Source organism: Neopelma chrysocephalum, unplaced genomic scaffold (genome assembly GCF_003984885.1).
Source record: "Neopelma chrysocephalum unplaced genomic scaffold, ASM398488v2 Primary Assembly neopelma1_97116, whole genome shotgun sequence".
NCBI lineage: Eukaryota > Metazoa > Chordata > Aves > Passeriformes > Pipridae > Neopelma > Neopelma chrysocephalum.
In genome coordinates, this window is record NW_020925758.1 from 2,098,599 (window position 1) to 2,118,663 (window position 20,065).

Genomic DNA, 20,065 nt, shown 5'->3' on the forward strand with positions numbered 1-20,065 from the left:
CAGGATTAACACTCAGCTCTTCAACAGAATTGTTCTGTTACAAAAAGAAAAAGAAAAACAGCAAATCACAGAAATAATAAATAAAAAATAACCTGGTATTGCGATTGAAGTGGATTAAATGGAAAGGTTATGATTTTACAGCTTTCTCAGTTTATCCCTCCAATCAAGAGCACATAATTTGTGTTATAATGATGATGCAGCACATTTTATTAATAAAAAATGAAGGGAAAATGTCACCAGCAGTAAGCTTCAAAAACTGGATAATGGGTTTCCCGCTGCAAGGGAAATGTTGAGACATTTACAGAAAAATAAACATCGAGGTGCAGCTGAGAATATTGTTTTCAAAAGCAGCCAGAGATCATTATCTAGTCACAATAATTACCTAGTCACAATATTCAGTTTCGTTGGCAACTGGGCCGTTAAACCAAACAACCAATTTATTGCAATAAAAAATAGCAAAGACTTGGCCAACAAACAGGCAAGCAGCCAAACCAACCCCAACAAGAAAATGAAGAGACACTGGAAGAGAAAGGAGGTCTGAAATGCAAGACATATTTGGTCATATGAATCAAAAGGCAGCTGTTTCAGCACAATTGACAGATTCAAAGCAGTGACTACAACAGTAACTAGCCTGCCAAGGGTACAGGCTGCTCTGCTGGGGGGGATGCTGGCAGACAATTTTGGGAACAAATAGCTGAGCTTTTCTAGAGGATACTGATCTCTACCGTACACACCAGCTCTGGATACTTAATACTACTACAAGACCTGGACACCAGGAAACTCAATAATTACCATTACTAATGGTAATTTTGCAATAGCTTTCTGAAACAGGCTTTCCTTTTTATTTACTGTCAGCTACTCCAAAATAAACCCTTAGCTTGCTAAAGTTTTTAACCATAGGCACAGATATCTAGTCCTTCTCTGCATAAACTGGTTCTGTGCTTGGTTGTAGGACACCCATTTCCTTGAAGGTTTAAACTTATGGACTTCATTAACTTCAAGCCCCTTTTGTTAGTCAAAACCAAGAATTCACAGGCTAATAAAACATGCTATCTGCCACACCGTTGTACAAGTTCAACTCCCAAGTCCATCAAACGCTTGTTTTTCCCTGCAATTCAATACTAGACTAAAGGTGCAAGCTGTAGGTTAGGCTCTCTGAGATCATTAAAGTACAACCAGACCAAAGCTTTCTCCTTGTCCTTTTTGCACACCCTCACAGGTTCCTTCCTGCAAGGACACTGGGAAAGACAACAATGTTCAGGGTCTCATCTGAGCCGGGCATTTCTTTTCTCATGTACATTCACCTCTCACTTCATAACCACATCTTTCAATCTTCCCATTAATTCCATCCTCGATATCCGCTGGATAACGGGGATTAACACCTCACATGCATAAGAGAATAAGAGTTTACATAGTAGCTTATCCTAATTTTTTTCTTAGAGTTCCTTCATTGTATTTTGTTTTCCTCCACCTTTTCCTCGCAACCTTTCTGTTACACATCTCTGGAGCCATATCCTCAAAAAACCCCCAAACAAACAAAACAAAACCAAAAAAACAACAACAACAAAACAAAACCAAAAAAACCACACACCCCAACACCAAATAAAACAACTATATTTCTGGTCCTCCTCACATTTTTTCTTAGGTCCCTACTTCACAAAAGCATAGGCCACAGTCATATCCTCTCCTATTCCATTATCTCCACACAGAAATTTCTCTCAAATCTCCCTCTTCTGCTTTTACAGTAACAAGAATCAGTCTCCCCTTTTGCTCTACTTCTTCAAAAATCCTGTTCTTTTATCGAAACTCCTCACACACACACATCAACTCTAGGCTTGCACTCCCCAGTTACCAGGTCATCTTACCAAAATTTCAACCATTCCAACATTTCTCTTTCCTCCAAACTTTTAAGAAACCTACCTCGAGTCTCTGGCATCCTTCCGGGTTCTGATGATGCTTCTTGCACTGACTCTTCCGATACCTCCTGTTTCCCTTCCTCCTTCTTCTCTGAAGACGTGCCGCAGGTTCCCGTTTTGTCTCTTCAGGGCAGGCCTCGGTGCTCTCCTCGACACTAGCCATGCCAAGGCACTCAGCTCACAACCCCACCTGACAGGCTATCACAGCAGTTTTTTATATTTCTTTTTTTCCCCCAATAGGCTATGATTGGGGCAAGAAGGCAGCCTATAGGTGCTAAGCATCCCGCCCCCTGAACTGAGGCTTATTAGGGAAAAACAATCCATCTGTTTTCAACTTTTTCTTGTAATCTTTCTAGCACTATGAATGGTATGTCAACACAAGCACTGTCTGTTCCCCCAGCTGTGTTAACTACTGAAAGACATCTGAGCATCCAAACAAACCCTCCCAGCCTTCCACAAACTCTGCAGACAGTTAAAAATAAAAAATAAAAAACCCAGCCAAAATGAATCAAAACCATCAGCCTACAGCTGTTCCCAGCCATGCAGCAATTACTCTTATCTACATTATACCTCCTCAAACTCCTCCTGTGCTTCTGAACCAGCTGCTAATAGACAATGGAGTGTGCACTGCAAACAAGGCTGAGAGTCTGGGGTGACTGGCTGGAAAGTAGATTTGTTCTGTGTGTGCTATGTGTAAAGGAAAGAATTTTATAAGGTCAGCCTTAGGCTTCTCCCTCATGTCTCCTGTCCCATAGTAATTTACTTTAAGGTAACACATATTACTTTAAGGTAACACTAAAAGTGGATGACAAAAATGTTTAAGTGGTGGTCAGTGCGTACAACCCTCTTTTGTGAGGTCTAGAGCCGTCAAAGCACAGATTAAATACGTGTTTTGCTTGCCCATCCTAAGTGATACACCTATATTTTGGTTATAAGCCCAACAGGGAAATATTTAAATTTTGCTATAAGATTGTTTACTTGAACATTATTGTTTTTATTTAATTATGTCTACTAACATATGCCTAGATTTCAAAGTCTTGAACAAAGCCTCGCTGGCTTTAGGTGGCCATTTGCCTCCATGGACAGTTCTTGTGAAAATTACCCTCAAGTTTTGTTCCAAGGATTTGAAGAGTCTCTCTCTTTATCCATCAAAACAATAGAAAAACCCATATTAAGATACCACTACTCCTATAACAGTCGTGGTGGAAAACTCTCTCCAGTGGAGCACAGCCTCAAACTGAGACTATTCTCCCAACAGTAATGAACTTGGAAACATTATTGGGATGGCTTGAATCCTAACTGTAATTCTCTTCACCTCTCTTTCAAAGCCATAAAACAGAAGTAACCAATAATGGAAAACCAAACTTATTACCCACTCTACTACCACATTAAGGCAAACAAGATTGAATGCAAATTCTGGTAGGAGGGGACCTGACTTAGATGAAGGAACATTAATCTGATCCACTTTGAAAAAACTCCATGTTTTATGGGACAGATTTAATAAAAGATATATATATTTAATTAGATGCTTAACAGGGTGAAAGTACATTACATTTGCAGCACAACTATCTGAGCTGTGAAGATACAGCTCAGACAGGACATTTTCGATTAGGACATCCTGGAGATTGAGACATTCTGAAAGGAGGGAGGGAAGGGTTGTAAGAGGTATGTGCACTTGGAGATACTTATTGAAGGGAGCTCAAGGGAACACAAAGCCTGTGTTGGCCTATACTGGAATGAGACAGTTTAAGAAAAGGGCAGGGGAAACATCCTGAGTGGGAACAGAGTGATACCACAAGAATAAGGGGATATTGACAGTGGTAGTAAGGAGTATGTTTGAAGGAAGGTCTGGATGTCTGGAAAACATGTTTTTGAGGATGAGATGCTAAGCAAGCATTGGTATGGAATCCCAGAACAGTTTGGGTTGGAATGGACCTTCAAAATTTCATTTCAACCCCCCCTTCAGTGGGCAGGGACACCTTGCATTAGACAAGGTTGAATTGCATGGGTGTGAGAACCTGGTAGTTATGCTGTCCAAGAACAGCTGGTGAAACTGGGCAGCTGTTGGATTTGGGAATAGGGATGATAAAAGCCTTTCCCACAAAGCTGTTGGGTGCTATGCATGCGTATACCAATCCCTGTGAGTGGAAAGCACATGATTCCTCATAAAAGACGAGTTTTGGGAGAGGTCTTGAGACAGAGCCTTAGGTTTCATCAACCTCTTGCAGGATCATAGGTTCTCCTCCAGCTGGACTGAAGCCAGACAGTATCCAACAGGCACAACTGACCCCTCCAAAAACTCACACCCTGAACCCAGGAGGCTGCAGCAACCAGGCAGCCGAGCTGTGCTCCAAGGAGGGCCCTTCTCTCAGCCCTGCGGTGCCTCGGAGTGCTGGTCTCCGTTTTAACACTTGCCAGCATCCTTGACGTGAGGGACTGAGTGGAGTCTGCGTCTGGTTGGACACACCTCGGCTGTGTCAGGTGAACCTGGCGTACTTAACACTGAGGTGGGCAGGGCTGCACTGGTTTGGCTTGGCTTGGAATGTTCTTGGAATGGTTTGTTTTGGCTTGGTTTGCATGTTGTGGGATGTTTTGGGTTGGTTTGTCATGTTTTGGGTTGGCTTGGCTTGTTTTGGGTTGGTTTGCCTTGGTTCGGCATATTTTGGCATGGTTTGGGTTGGTTTCACTTGTTTTGGGTTGGTTTGTCATGTTCTGGGATGGTTTGGGCTGGTCTGGCCTGTTGTGCGTCCGCATCCCTCCGTCCCCTCAGCCCGCTCCCCTCAGACCCCCGCCGCTCAGGTGAGCCCAGCGCCATTGGTCAGCGCCGCTGCTAGCCCCGCCTTTCCCTCACTCTACTTCACTCTTGATTGGTCGCCCCTCCTGTCAGTCTTTCACTTCTGGCATTCCGATTGGCTGCGCGGGGAGGAAGGGTGGGCCTGTCCCGCGCGGCGCCCGCGGGGCCCGGCGGGTTGCAGGCTCGGGCGTTCCCGGCTGCATTCCCCGCGGTACTCCCGCCAGCATATCCCGCCGCCATGGAGCTCTCCTGCCAGGTGCTCAGAACCACCTACCAGGCGAGAGAAGCGGTGAGATCCGGCAGGGCGGGTGGCCGCGCGTCGCCGTTGCCGTGGCAACGGCAGTGCGCATGCGCAGGGGAGTGCGGGGTGTCATGGCGGGGGGGGCCGAGGCCAGTCGTGGTGGGCAGGGACGGGCACGGACCCCCCCCACAGCCCCTCTGTTCGTGGTCCCGGAGCACCAGGCACAGCGAAAGCGGACAGTCCATGCTCCTCCCTTCCCCGGCCCCTGTTTCCATCGGTCATGGCTGTACTGCCCCGCCGCGCCTCTACCCCATCAGCCCCATTCCTGGAAGTGTCCAGGGCCAGGCTGGACGGGCCTTGGAGCAACCTGGTCTAGTGGAAAGTGTCCTTTCCCATAGCCGGGGGCTAGAACTGCATGATCCTTAAAGATCCCTTTCAACCCAAACCATTCTTCCCCCAGAAAGCCCAGAAACAGCAGGATTTAGCTAAATTTTGTAGCCTGTTCTTTTGCTTCCATCTGCTGGTCAAATTACACCGGAGTGCGGGCGACTGCAGGGATGCTAAAAGCCTTTCCCATAGTGCTGTTGGGTGCTGTGCATGCATACACCAATCCCTGTTCCCACTGTGCCTGGAAAGCACAAGATTCCTCAAAAAAGAGGAGTTTTGGGAGGGTTTCTGTTGTCACCGAAAATAGTCGGGAAGAAGTGAAAGCCTCCAACACCACCTTTAAATGTTGTTGAGCCAGGCATTGCTTTATTCTGGCCAGAGACACCTAGTGAATCATTCCAGCCACATAAGTCCCTTGCAAGACTTTTCACGTATTTATACATTTTAGCAAACAAAGAAAGTGACATTAATTGGTTCTAAGTTACACAATTCTCTTCATTTAATTAGTATTCTGTCCTTTATTGTCTAATTGGGTCCACATTCTTTGGTTCTCTTATCATTCTTCTTTAGACAGAGAGTCTCTAACTCTCAGGGTGTAATGTCTTTGTTAATCTCCTCTGTATCTTCTGGTTACTCCAACATGTCTTAGAAGGATCATAAATTTAAAAACCGAGATGTCCAATCCTCAACTCCCTCAAGCTTTGTTTGCTGAAGCTCATCAGAGCTAACCTAGAGAAACTCAAAGCTTTAGTGATTTAATGATCAAACTGACAAGAGTCTGTAAGGAAAAAAAAAAGGAACCCAGCTAACTGCTATCGTTAATTAAAGTTTTAGGAAAGTTATATCATACTGAACACTGAGACTGAGCTTTAGGTTATGTCAACCTCTTGCAGAATTACAGTACACCCTGAGTTGGAAGAGACCCCCAAGAGTCATCAGGTTCTGCCCAGGACACCCCAACAATCCCACCCTGTCCCTGACAGCGTTGTCCAAACACTCCTTGAGCTCTGGCAGCCTTGGTGCTGTGCCCACTGCCCTGGGGAGCCTGTTCAGTTCCCAACCACCCTCTGTGGGAGGAATCTTTTCCTGAGATCCAGCTAAAGCTTCCCTGGCACAGCTTCAGGCATTCCCTGGGTCCTGTCAGTGGTCACCACAGAGAAGAGATCAGTGCCTACCCCTCTGCTACCTCTCCTGAGGAAGTATTAGTAGGTTATATATTTCCTAGGAATGGCATCCTCCTGCACAGTCTCTTTCTGAGCCCTGAAGTGGATTCAAATTCCAGCCACTGGGAATGGAGCCCTATGGTGTGGTATTGAAACAGCACTGAGGTACAGGAGGAAAAGAGGAGGAAAAGGCGTCTGATTTGTAACCTCAGCAGTGGGTATTTGAGTGGCCTTGGTCCCGAGGATGGTGTTGGCTACTAAATGATGAAACGTCTGTGGGATGAGGGCCTGGCACTCAAGCTCCGTCAGCTGTACCACTGGGTTTGGGTTGGTGTGCTTTGTGAGCTGGCTTCTCCACAGCCTTTTGGCAGGAGGGATCTGAAGATAGCAATCTGTAGTTTGGGTACAGAGTGGAAGGGAGTTGTTTGTGTTCCGCAGAGGAGCAGAAGGTTGGAGCCCTTTTTTTAATTAGTGACTTGAAATGAAGCTGCCAAGAGGATTTTTTGATTCGTGCTCTAAGGTTTTGCCTCCCTTCTGTGGAGGGAGCCTCGCTACTTATTGTCTGATTCCTGAATTCCAGTATTCCAATGGAGTATCTCTAAGTTAGACTGCTATATGTTTAATTTGTAGCACTAAATAATTACTGGGATTTCTAATTCCGTAGTCCTGCCCTTATCTGTACTGCATTTTCCCAGTAATCTGTTCTACAGAATGGAAATTATTATTTTCTAGCAATTTTGGGGAAAAGCGTTTAAAAAAAAAAATTCCTATATGCATTGCAATATAGCTGTTCACAGCTGCCCAGTGTAGTCTTACAGTCAAATAAATTTGTCTTGTGAGGCATTTCACTGGTGTTAATTGGAAAATATTTCCTGTGTTTGGTTTGTGAATGCCCCTTGACAAACAATATTATTGTGAACTGCAGTAGGACTTTGCAAATTCCTACAAATGAGTGGGAGAGTTAATGCTTTATTGATCAATGCTTTATTTTTAATTGTTAATTAATTTGTAAATTCATCATCCTTAATGTGTATAATTCACCATACTTTGTGTCCATTCATTTTTATGTGTTCATAATATGTATCACTTCAAATTAGTGAGGTCTTGGCAGTGTAAAACCTGCCTTCAGCAGTGTTCCTATTAAAAGAGGGAAATAATAGTGCTCTGTGAGTGCCTCTTAAAACTGGAGCATGAATTAATGAAAGACAACATTGCAGTGGGGGGGGAGAAATCAGAAGGTTTTTCTTTTCAGTGCACCAAACTCAAATTGTAAAATGTCTCTTGATTTTACATGTAACAGTGTCGGGTGCATCCTACTGCTAGGACAGCCATAAGTTCTGTGGCGAGCTTGCTGTATGTCTTTAATTATGAAAGCTCGTTGTAATCCTTGAAAAACTTTGCCAACTCTTATTGTTTGCAGCAGCCGTGTGTAATTTGGAAGAGAGAAGAGGGCAAAGCGCTCTTTCTTTGTCCTGGGAAATTCTATTCAGTGGCAGCCAAGTTATACATTGTTTAAAACTCACCAGTTCCCTCCTCTGCTTATGTTTCTCAAAAAGTACTGTCAGCAAGCCAGACAATAACTGAACATTCAGCCCTCTAAAAAGCCTGTCAAGGCTGCAAATATCCAAAGCAATAAGGGGGAGGGAAAGCTGTGGGGATACAGGGTGATGGAAGGGGGAGGAAAACTGGGCGAGCCCATAAAGCCTCTCTATCCTGGCACATGGTGCCAGCGTGGTCCGGAGGAACCCTGTACTTGGCAGCGCCCTGGAATCCTAAAGACAAAGAGGGAAGGGAACTGCATGTGTATCGTGGTAAATTCTTTCCCTGTGTGATGACAGCCTGTATTCCTGACCACAGATCCCTCTGAACTCATCCTATTGACTGCCCCAGTTGGATGTACACAGACACAATGCTAAAGCAGTATAGTTCTCATTCCCAAGCTCCCCAGACCGTGACTTACACTACAACCCTTTTTTTTTCCCCATCCTAACAAATATATTAATGTAGAATATATAGGGTCAAAAGATAATGAAAGATTATAGAGTTAAATTAATCTTTTAGTAGGCCCATTAATTTGATGGGATTACACAAGAGACTTGGTTGATTTAGAATGTAAATGCATTTTAGTAAAAGGTGTGGAAATGACTAAACAAACAATTGCATTTAAAGATGCACAACTCTATTAGAGTTTAATTTTAAATTACTCTAAGAAAGGAGTATGTACTGCTCTTTTGTTAAGCTAGAAATAAATAAAATAGCACTATAAGTGTTAGAGCTAATTAGTTAAGTGCTCAACTATTTAGTTTTTAAAATAAGATCACATTTAAGTGCCTTAAGCTTTTATTAATTTCAGGGACCCCAAAATCCCCTATAGTAATTGAAAATTTAATTACATACATTTTTTTGTTCTTTTAAGAATGGAAGCTTATTAAACTTTAAACATTTAAACATCTATTGAAATACCAGTGGCTATAAACAACATGCAATTCTAAATACTAATTAAACAGGACGGCTAAATCGCTATAAAGCTAAACTGAATTTTAAGTAACTTTGCACTCGTAAGCACTCCTATTTTTTTTTGTGCTGTGTTAAGATTTACCATTTCCTCTCTGAGCACAGCAGAAGCCCTGGGCAGTGTTAGTGTCTGTCTGTATTGTGGCCATGTTTTGTGGACATGTTTGCAGTGAGGGTCAGTCCCTGGAGGATAAACTGGAGTTCAGGACAGCAGACAAAGGTGGGCAGAGAGCTGTTTCAAGGGAACAGCTAAGCTGCTGGTGGCACTGACACAGGCATCTGGCAAGAGTATGTGGTACAACAGGACTGGTGAAGGCAGGAAAGGGATTGGTCAAGAAAGAGGTGGTCTGTGCACCACTGACTCACCAGATTCATGATCTGGTAACAGCAACGTAATGTAAGGTCCTTGATTTTTCTTTTATAGAAACCTCTCAGAACTTGGACTAGAGATATCTCTGTTCTGTGTTTCAGGTCTAACCTAATGCAAGTCGTTGTCTATTGGTCAACTGATCAACAGCTTAGTTGGTTTTCTTTGGACACATCTGACTTCTCAAAATCAACCGTTGTTGTTTGCATTCTTAACATGAGTTAAAGGCAGAATTAACCTCTCAGTCTAAACTCTGCTGATTTTTAGATGAGGCTCTTTTTGGATGTAAAGGTTCACTTTTCCTTCTCTTGGTCGGTGCAACCAGAACATTACTATGTCAAGGTTGAAGTAAGTGTCTCATACGTAGGCACAATGTTATACTATACCCAAAACAAGTCTCTACACACAGTAGTTGAGATGCTGCCAATCACTGTATCACTAATTATACTAGAACATAAAATGCTTTAGTGATAACAGAAGTAACCCAGAGGGATGAAGAGCAGCAGAAGACATGCCAGAATGCAAACTCTTTTCAAGGGAAGTTCCAAGCATGGATAGTGAGCCCTCTCAGTTCATCAGGCAGAGGCAATTCCTCTCTTGGCAAGAATATCCATGTTTATTACATGAAACACTTGATGTGTTTGTCTTCTGTGGCAGCTACTGTGTTTGCATACTGTGTTTTAAATATTCAGAGGTAGCTGTGACCTTGCCCTTTGATATGTGGGCAAACACAACAGTTAATCTTTCTCAGCAGAAAACATCAGGAGCAGTTGCATTTTGAAGAATGTCCAACTGGGATTCTCAGCTTCCATCTTGCACCTCCAACCATATTTCAGAAGATTCAGATCCTCCAGGAGAAATGGTAAAAGGGCCACAATTCAAAATCTGTTTTCTGAGCACTGGCACCTCAAAAATTAAGAAGGAAAAGATCCTTTCATCCCAGGATGTCAGTGTTTTCTCTTTCCTCATGACAGTTCTCAGAATTGGTTCATTTCTTGTTGCAGCACCTCACAGGAACCAGTCTGCTTCATTCAAGTGGTACTAATCTATCAAGCATTTGCACAGTTTTCTTTTCTCACCGGAATGGTTCAGAAAAATTATCTTGGTACCACCACTGAAATGCAAACAGTATTGTAGCTTCCTTATGGACTCTGAAAAGGTTTATCAAGATGGTATCGAAGTATCTAAAGGCTAGAAATGGGATATGGTTTCCTCAGTTTTCCCCAGCCAGTTTTATTCTTCTTTCTAGAAAAGCGGAATGAAGAGTCAGTGAATCTTTTTAGTAATATGTGAATTGCAAATACACTTTCACTCTGCAGGAAGTGTTGTGAAGAGCAAGCCCCAGCCCTTTCTTAGTCGTGGCACTAGGTGGCCCCACGACTGAAGGAAACATCCCAGGAAATACTTGCTGTACCTTTTCCCTGCTCTACCCAGTACTTTTTACAGGCTGACAGATTTTATTTTAAAATAAAACAATAGCTGACTGTGCTATCTCAAGTATTTAAATTATCAGCAGAATGCTACGTGATATCCACAGTACAGAGCAAAGGGAGTAGTTAGATCTAATCTGGCAAAGGAGCAGCATGTTAAAGAGGTAAATTGGTTTTGCATCACACAAAAGCACCTTTGATTTTAGGAATACATGATTCTCCAGTATCAGCAGTTTACTATAATGATGTTTCCTTCCAAGAAACCGTGAAGGATAGAGGAATTGCCTGTTTGTATTCATATTCCTTCTGGGCGTCTTGTGGGATTTGAGAACATAAGCCTTGGCCAGCAGTAATTCTTTGGCATGTCTGTGTGCCAGGCACAGGCAGAGCAGCAGAAGTCATTGACACAGGTGCCGGGGCTCTGTTTGCAGCATGAAGGGGATGGAGATCTTTGGGTCTGTCACCTGCAGGTCTCACACTTGGGCTGGGCTTTTCTTGGGGGTGGATGCAGGTGCTGTTCAGTTGGAGTAGGAGGGAGGGGAACTGGGGGGAAGTGGGAGCCTGTGTAGCATTACTGTGCAGTGTAATCAGGAATGTTTCTGTACTGTGCAAGCAACAGAAATTGCTGCTCTTACCCTATCCACTAAGTGCCACTCTTTCAGCTCACACTGGGTCCTCATAAGTAATCATAGAATTGTAGAATACACAGAATATCCCAAGCTGGAGTGGACCCATGAGGATCATGAACTCTGTCTTCCAATACTGAATGCCAGCATCCTACGAGAGAAAGAATTTATTTCCCTAAATATGGGTTTGGCCACTTTTCCTGTGGTCCCAGCTCCAAGTCCCAGTGAGGCAGGCCAGAGTCAACATGCTGATTTGTTGAGCTTTCCATGTAGCAACTTCAGTTATGACCCTGAAATCTCAGGGTTTCCCTGCAGTCACTCAGCAAAGACAGCATGTTTCATTGGAGTTAGCCCTTGTTGCAGCATCTGGCATGATTTCTGTTTCCACTGCCCCTTTTGCCCTACTTGATATTGCACGTGGTGCTCCCCCAGATGTTGCTTCACTGAATAAAGACAGAGGTGTTTTACACTTCGTTTTTATTGCTGAACTGTTTGTGAGTGACTTCCTATGCCAAGGAATCCATGGGACTGAATCCATGTTGAAATTTCTGGGTGTTGAGACCTGATTTTTGTCACTCCTGTGTTAAAATCATGCAAGTTTGGTGTTACCCCAATCCACTACAATTCTGCAAGTGTCTGTGTTTCACTTGCTGTGATTATATGTCAAGGCCCATGAAACAGGAGATGCCAGCAGTGTTACAGCTGGTCTTTGTAGCAGAGCCATGCAAATCCCAGACCTGTTCTCCATCCCCTCCTCCAAGCACTCAGAGAACGGGTTTCTAGTTGCAAGGGAAGGACACAGGCAGGCTGGAGCACTAGATTTCCTTGCACAGCCCCTGGAGATACTGGGCATTGAAGTCTGCAAGAGTCCTGCCCTGGAATCTGCAGCAGCCTGAACATGTTGGAGATCCATAGCCATAGTAAGGGAAGTAAGCTATTTGTTCAACCTCAAGGTAATTTTGTCTTCTCTAGGAAAAGGCTTCTACCCATCCAGTAGCCCTGATAATGTGAAAGAAAAATTAGATTGAAAACCACTTTCCTTGTGTTTATTAACAGTGAGTTGTTTTACAGTTCTTACATGCTGTTGTCTTAATTTGTTTGTTTCCACAGGCTACATTTAGATGCTGTTTACAGCAATAAAGAGAATATTACATTTGATCTAGAGTTCTGTCTTAATTCACAGGAGGAGATGCGAACAGAAGCTCGTCGGAAAAATCTCCTCATTCTAATTTTGCATTATTTAATGGAGGAAGGGTAAGTTTTTCAAATAACAGGGCTCTACTTTGTGGGACTGTGTGTGTCTGACCTCCTGTACTGTGTCCTTCTGTTGGGTGGTTGAATAGTATGGGCCTTTGGGCTGATGTGAGAAAGAGGTAAACTACTGTTATATATTCTTGGCATTTTACTTTGCTAAATTGTTTCAGTTCCTGGAACAAAAATGTCGACTATAATTAAAAAATACTTTAGATCAACCAGCAAAGGCTTTTTTAAGTAGAGTTTATACTTTTATAATAAGTAGACTTGTGGACAACTTAAAGATACCATATAGTTACTAATGCCATTGTTTGCTTTTTCTCTCAAAAATCAGAGTAAGATAATGACTCTCAGTTTTTTGATCTTTGTTCCTTTTTTTAAATTACCAGATATGTCGATGCTGCAAATGCTTTGGAACAAGAGACAAAATTAAGTTTACGTGGCTTTGAAGTTTGTGACAACGTTGATCTTGAGACAATTTTGATGGAATATGAAAGCTATTACTTTGTAAAATTTCAAAAGTATCCTAAAATTACCAAAAAGGTCCTGGACACTGGTATGTGGTTCTGTTCCAAAAAGAAAGCTTTTATTTCCAAAGCCTAAAATGTATGTTTACCTGCTATGTTAGCAGCCCTTTTTGTGTATGTCAGCATTTAAATTTCCAACCCTTACAGTTACAGACCTATAGTTCTAGCACAGAAGACATAAGAATTGAGAGATGGGGTTTTGAGCCCTTCTCCTCTCCATTCTCTCATTATGTAGAGGAACAAAAAAGTGGCATTTTTCTGTCTTTTAAAAAATGCTGTGATAGTGGAAAATATCAGCTAAGCACAAAGCATTATGTCATAGATATATTTATTCAATTTTTTCTCATGGAGAGAGACTAGTAAGGTCTGAGGTATAAAAGAATGATACAGAATAAGGCAAGTCAGAATTTGAGCATTGTTATGACCCTGAGAGCCTGAATGGTTTTGCACTTGAGCACAAAATGTAACTTACAGAAGCCATAAGAACAACTGTGTAAAAATCAGTGATGAAGAGCTTGAAGGACACAGATTTGAATTAGATATTGGTAAAATTTCTTCATGGAGAGGGTTGTCCAGCCAGCCCTGGCACAGCTGTCCAGGGCAGTGTTGGAATCCCCATCCCTGGAGGGATTTAAAAGCCATATGGATGTGGCACCTGGGGACATGGGTTAGTGATGGCCTTGGCAGTGCTGAGGGAGTGGTTGGACTTGATGGCCTTGGAGGGCTTTTCCAACCTAAGGATTCTGTGATTATTTGCATGAAAATGATATGCACATCTAGAACCTATTAGCTGGTGCTAATACAAAAGGGAACAGCCTTGCAGGACAAAACCAAAGGGATTTGTCGTGAATGAAGAGTGAAAATATATTACAAAGCATTCTTTCACATCTTAGTCAAACTGAGTGGTAGTCAAGGCTCAATCCATGATCTAAGTGAAAAAACAATTCCTAGAAAGCCACTCTGGGACATTTAAAAGCTCTCAGGATGCATTTTTTCGTCAGTAAAGCTACTCAGACTCGGAGTACTCCACCATTACCCAGGCTCAGAGTTGTGACTGTGCTAGCAGGGAGGCATCATCCTTTTTCCCTGAAGTGTAAGCAGCCTCCTCTCCTGCATGTAGTTTGCAAGGTGCCCTAAACTGTGCCCATGGTCAGATATGTGTATCTAAGCAAAAGGCTTGGTGTGGTGCTCCTTCCTACTAAACTCTTTGCAACACTCTTGGCAAGTCCTGCAGAACTAACTTGGTCATTTCCATGCTGGGTCCCAGTTGGAAGTATTACAGACAAACCCACAGGATTACAGGTTTATCTGTGGGCTCTGCTACCTCTATGTTCCCAAGCTCTTTCAGGGAAAGAGCTGTTTGGGAAGGATTATCTTATATAAGCGTGTGAGAATCTTGAACGGAAGAGCGTCGTACAGAGAACACTGATAGGAGACGTTTTGGAACAACCAGGGTTGTGCTGATAAGGGCACAAACCCTCGGCTTTACGAGTTCACATCTGGGCTTTGCGAGTTCGGCATTTTGTGACAAAAACCTTTTCTTTGACAGAATTTGTTTCAAATTATATAAACGCAAAAAATAGCATAGTTTGATAAGCACCACTGCAATGTGACTTTTATTCTGTCTTGTTATGTTGAACTTGATTATTATGAAGAGGAGTAAGGCAAATTCATATTTCCCAATTCAGCAGTGAAAAAATTATTAGCATTAAATAAGCATTCTGTGTGATATATTAAATTATTGTGCTTAATCTAATTTCTGGTGGTGCCCATTTTACTGTGAACATGATACTGGTTTTAAAATGTAAGCAGAGAAACCAAAGACTGAATGAGCCTGAACTTGAGCAAACTTGAAGCAAAACTGCTCTCACCAATATCAGTTTGTTTTCAAAAAGTTTTTGCAAGCTTGCAGTGCTTATAATCACACTGATCCTGCTTATGCATTGTTATTTCCAATGTCACTAGTGTGTGCTTAAAAATATTTTTGAAGGGAGGAAAAAAAAGTCAAATTGCCTTTTTTTTTCTATCCTTAATTATTTTCTATTTCAATGTTGATTTTACCACAGCAGAAAATAAACAGCAGCTGCGAACTGGGGGCAGAGCAAGAAGGTAAGAGAAACATGTGGGGTGTTTTTCTGGGCAGAAAATTTTCCTGTAAAAACAATATGCACCCTGGTTAAAATAATGTTGTGATACTGCAGGAATATTAAAGCCCAGGGCTATGCAGCTGACTGTGTGATGTGTTACAGGCAAATAGAGACTTATTTCCTTAATGGAGAGGCAGACAATTTGCAGTTTCTGCAGTGTGGATAAGGTGGGGTGAGGTGTTTGTAAACAGTAAGCATAGAACTCTGCTGTGATTGAATTTGATACCATAACTTCAGCGAGAGCAAGGTTAGCCCAAAACTGATTTATTTGAAAACTTTGCCTTCTAATATTTTGGTATTTGGAAGGAAAAAAAGATGTTGTGTGGCTTTGTTTTTTTTTTAATTCTAGAGCAGCAAGCTCTTCTCAAAATATACCAAGGCTCAAGCAACAGACAGTGCAACAATCAGTGTCAAAAACTTCCGGGAGCACAACAGAACCTAAATCATCTGCCAAGGAGAGCCCCAGACAGGTTTAAATATGTTTTACCTTGGTAGCATTACAGTTGAAATTAATGTGATTTTATATCGAGAGTCTGTAGGCAGCAAATGTATGGGAGTCACACCATTAATAACTGTGCAACTAATGGGCTTTACTGATTATGTAATTCAAGGATTATAGCTGAAACATTTCAAGAGAACATATTTTCTGGCTGTGAGTTGGGGGGCAAGTCACAGGCAAAAATTAGAGGAAAAGGAACCATGTAATCCAACCTACACTGAAAGCAATCAGAGTTTTCCCATTAATATCAGCCTATTCATGCTTTAGTGCCAGAAAGCAAGACAAATCTAATTAGAAAGCCTGGTGTGAGCTGTATGCATCTTCACAGTGCATAAGGTGTTTGAGATTGGGGGAGGAATTTGGCCCTGTAATTTTCAATTTTGGGAGTCTCATTTTGTTAAGATTACTGTGAAATCCACTTTATTATCATCCCTTACAGTGGGTGGTCCAGGAATAGCAGGTTGGTGGGCAAGCACTCTGTCTGTTACAGCTTTTTTTAAGGGCTTGTCTATATTTCTGCACCAAGAGGAATTGATCTCTGACCTGTTCTTACCCCTAAAAAACCCAAAACATTACCCTTTGGATTTTACAGCAATAGCTCATGTGAATATGTAATAACTCTTCATCTCTGAGTTGATGTTCTGTGCCTTACACTTGCCTGTAATTTCTACTGTACATAAATGTTGCTTCTAACCACTGTATAAAATGCAGTTTTCTGCTCTGTACATGTAATAACTGGACTGCTGAGCTCTAGAGCTGTGGCTTTCACTGCTGTCACCAGTCAGATGAAGCCTAACTAAATGTAAGTAGTGTTGGTCTGACAAGTATGGGATTACTCTTGGAACTTCCATGTAATGATACAGTTCATCTGGGCAAATATGAAGAGATGGGATGATACCTATAATGTAATGTCTTCGATTCATCTACTTGGCAACATATCTTTTTAAAAATTTATTTGTTTTTTTAGAATAGTGACAGTGCAGTTACTCTGGACCAATCTGACTTTGGCTTAAGCATCTCAGCAATCAGCAAACCTGGAGGAGACAGCCCTCACCCAAGAAAGGTTGGTGGAAACCTGGTATGTGATTTATCATAGAAATATGTATGGATTAAAAAACACAAAGGTTTTCAAAAATATCAAATGTTAGCTTTCTGAGTCTATTTTTGTATAAAATGTTCCTGTATAATCAGCTGAAGGGTGAATTTTATGATTTGGGTAACAATTCTTTGCATAGGAAGCTCTGTTTGCATTAAATACTATTTCAGACATACTCAAGAAGGAAGAATATGTTTGTTTTTAAAACCCAGTGGTAATACCTAAAATTGAAGATAAATTTTGAATTCCTGAATGAGATTATAAGAGGCTCTGCAGTTAAATTGCTTCAATGGCTGAGATATGTGTTCTACTCCTGTTGCTACCACAGATTTTGTGATCTATTTTTTGCCATAATTAGGACTGTATATGAAGTAAAGAAACCATGTAACTGCAAACAAAATTTGGTCCAATGTAGAGCTACCATCGTGGGTAAGAGCCTATTACAACATTATTTTCTCCTTTAGGGCCAAGTAATTGACTTCCATGGGATGATCCAGGATGCTGTCAGAATGTCACCAAATGAAATTGCCTTGAACGGCCTTAATTGTGATCCAGATCCCTCAGTAAGTGTTTCTGTTCATGTTTCCATCCAGTAATAATAAAATGAGTTTTACATAACCAGGAAAAGAACAAAATACTGCAACAAAGTTGTTTTTGTTCCCAAGTGCTAAAAAGGGGCTTAGATTTCTGAGAGGGATATTTCCTCCTTGAAAGGACAGTCATACTTGATACTGGCTTAATTTGTTGACAGTTGTTTACTTTTTGAACATAAAAGTAAGCAACAAATAGAAATGATACCTTATGATGAAAAAAAATAATAATTGCAGAAACCCACGGAACTTCTGAGGGTGAAATTCTGGTTCCTTTGAATGTGGTATGTTTTTAGCATTCGCCTCAGCTGAGACAGCAACGGAGTTTAGATGGCTGAGGTAAATTTTCAGTAATCACTCCTTGACACAAGCCAGACTTCTCAGACAGTGCACCCAGCTCACATGGTGCCAGTCTGCCCTACTGCAAAAATGGCTTACTTCAAAATCTTTATTACTGTCCATGTTTCTACACCTGTAAGAGTTGATATTACACCACGTATCAGCTTTTCAAAAAGTATTTAATAGTTTGTCTGTCTAAAAATATTTTAAATCCGACAAGAACTTATGTTTTTCTTTTTCAGGAACGATTATTGAAACCCCTTAGTGCTTTTATTGGCATGACTGGTGAGATGAGGGAACTTGCAATGGTTATAAGCAAAGTAAGATCAATCTCCATGTTAGTTCATCAAGATGTTGGTTATCTTTGTCATCTGAGAATGCTGTTTATTTCTTTTTACTGTCACTGAGAGTGCTTATTCTTGAATATGCAAGCTAATTTTCTTTTCATGCAACTCCCAACAAGTTATTTCTTTACAAGTTGTTTCTTTTTGATAAACAATGGGAGTAATGAAGACCATTCCTTTGTAATGGGGAACGTAATCTAATCATGCTATGGAGACTGTTGTGGCTTTTCCCTTTGTTCTTATTGCTACAGAAAAAGTACAATTCTTCTCTGAAAAGAGAGATTTAAATATATTAGTTAATACTAACTATCATCTGATGTATTATTTAATTGTGATGTAATGCTGGGAAAAAACCTGAGTCAACCCTGTGGGTGCAGTTTCCATTCAAGGCATTGGGCTTGTGGCAGTGTGGCAGTGTCACACCAGTATCTGAATTCTGAATGTATCTACTAAACACAAATTATTATTAAACCCTGATATTCCTGCATTGTTTAGAATCACAGAATAATGGAATTGTTTAGGTTGGAAAAGCCCTCTAAGACCATCAAGTCCATCCGTACCCCCAGCACTGCCAAGGCCACCACTAACCCATGTCCTCAAGTGCCACATCCACATGGCTTTTAAATCCCTCCAGGGACGGGGACTCCAACACTGCCCTGGGAAGCCTGTTCCTAGACTTGATAATGCTTTTCATGAAGAAATTTTCCCTGATGTGCAACCTAAACCTCCCCTTGAGCAACTTGAGGCCGTTTCCTCTCATCCTGTCCCTTGTTCCCTGGGAGCAGAGCCCGACCTCCCCCAGCTCCCCCCTCCTGTCAGGGAGTTGCAGAGCCAGAAGGTCCCCCCTGAGCCTCCTTTTCTCCAGGACGAGCCCCCCCAGCTCCCTCAGCTGCTCCTGCTGCTCCAGACCCTTCCCCAGCTCCGTTCCCTTCCCTGCAGACACTCCAGCCCCTCAATGTCTCTCCTGTCTGAGGGCCCAGAACTGCCCCAGCACTGGAGGTGCCTCAGCAGTGCCAGCACAGGGAGGGCACTGCCCTGGCCCTGCTGCCACACCAGGGCTGGGACAGCCCCGAGGCCACTGGCCTAGTACTGGTCCCATGCTTTGCTTTGTGCAGCTGCATGATCTGGCCTCCTTGTCTCTTCTCACCTGGTGCAGCTGAGAGATGCTGTGACTGCAGGCTCTGCAGCTGCGGGCTCATCCCAGCGCAGGAGCTGCTCAAGCAGCATCAGTGATGCACCGTATCCCAGGGCAGACTGGGGATTCTTCCAGGATGGGAATTTTGACACCTGGAGGGTTCCACGACGTGGTCAGCACCATTTCATTTCACTCAGGGGTCAAGGTGCAGTCCAACAGTCCCTGGGCTGCTGGGGATCAGTGGCTACAAAGCAGCTTTGCATGCATCACCTTTGGATGAAGCACTCATTCAAAAGGCTTCATAGTATCACAGTATTTGGTAATGTTGTGAATCTTTCTGGATAGAGACATCAGAAATGGTATCAGCTGTTGCTCCCACATACTTATATCACCTGTTTAAAAAGTCTGGAATACTTTTGCTGACTGATTTTTCATAGCTGTGTATGGCCCAAATTCTTGGTCTGTAATTCTTGCATTTGAAGTTTAGTAGAATTGAAGTCTTGAGAAACTTCCAACCTTAAAGTAAGAAAATTCTCATTCACTTCAGTTCCTGTCTGGTCTTTAATTTATGGTAAACCTTTAAAATAGTGATGTTCCTGCTGCTGCATTAGCAAGAAAGCAATACGGTTGCTTTCCCTCCATTATGTTATATTTTTTACATTGTGCTTCATTGTGGTATATTCCTAGTTGCTGTGG

At 42.2% G+C, this 20,065-nt stretch overlaps 1 protein-coding gene across 7 annotated transcripts in view; it reads left to right on the forward strand.

Moving 5' to 3' along the window:
* Positions 1-3,559: 3,559 nt before the first annotated feature.
* The window catches only part of KATNAL2 (katanin catalytic subunit A1 like 2), a 31,202-nt gene continuing 14,696 nt past the window's right edge, over positions 3,560-20,065 (forward strand). Inside the window, exons 1-8 of one of the 7 annotated variants that reach the window (XM_027671689.1) lie at positions 3,560-3,581; positions 12,622-12,692; positions 13,082-13,248; positions 15,286-15,328; positions 15,716-15,836; positions 16,833-16,943; positions 17,426-17,524; positions 18,133-18,210. In XM_027671689.1, the coding sequence (XP_027527490.1) occupies positions 12,628-12,692; positions 13,082-13,248; positions 15,286-15,328; positions 15,716-15,836; positions 16,833-16,943; positions 17,426-17,524; positions 18,133-18,210 (684 nt within the window). In that variant the 5' untranslated portion in view covers positions 3,560-3,581; positions 12,622-12,627. Of the gene's footprint in view, positions 3,582-4,831; positions 5,000-12,548; positions 12,693-13,081; positions 13,249-15,285; positions 15,329-15,715; positions 15,837-16,832; positions 16,944-17,425; positions 17,525-18,132; positions 18,211-20,065 lie in introns of those variants that run through there. The other 6 variants (XM_027671683.1, XM_027671684.1, XM_027671685.1 and 3 more) reach the window with 6 other exon arrangements.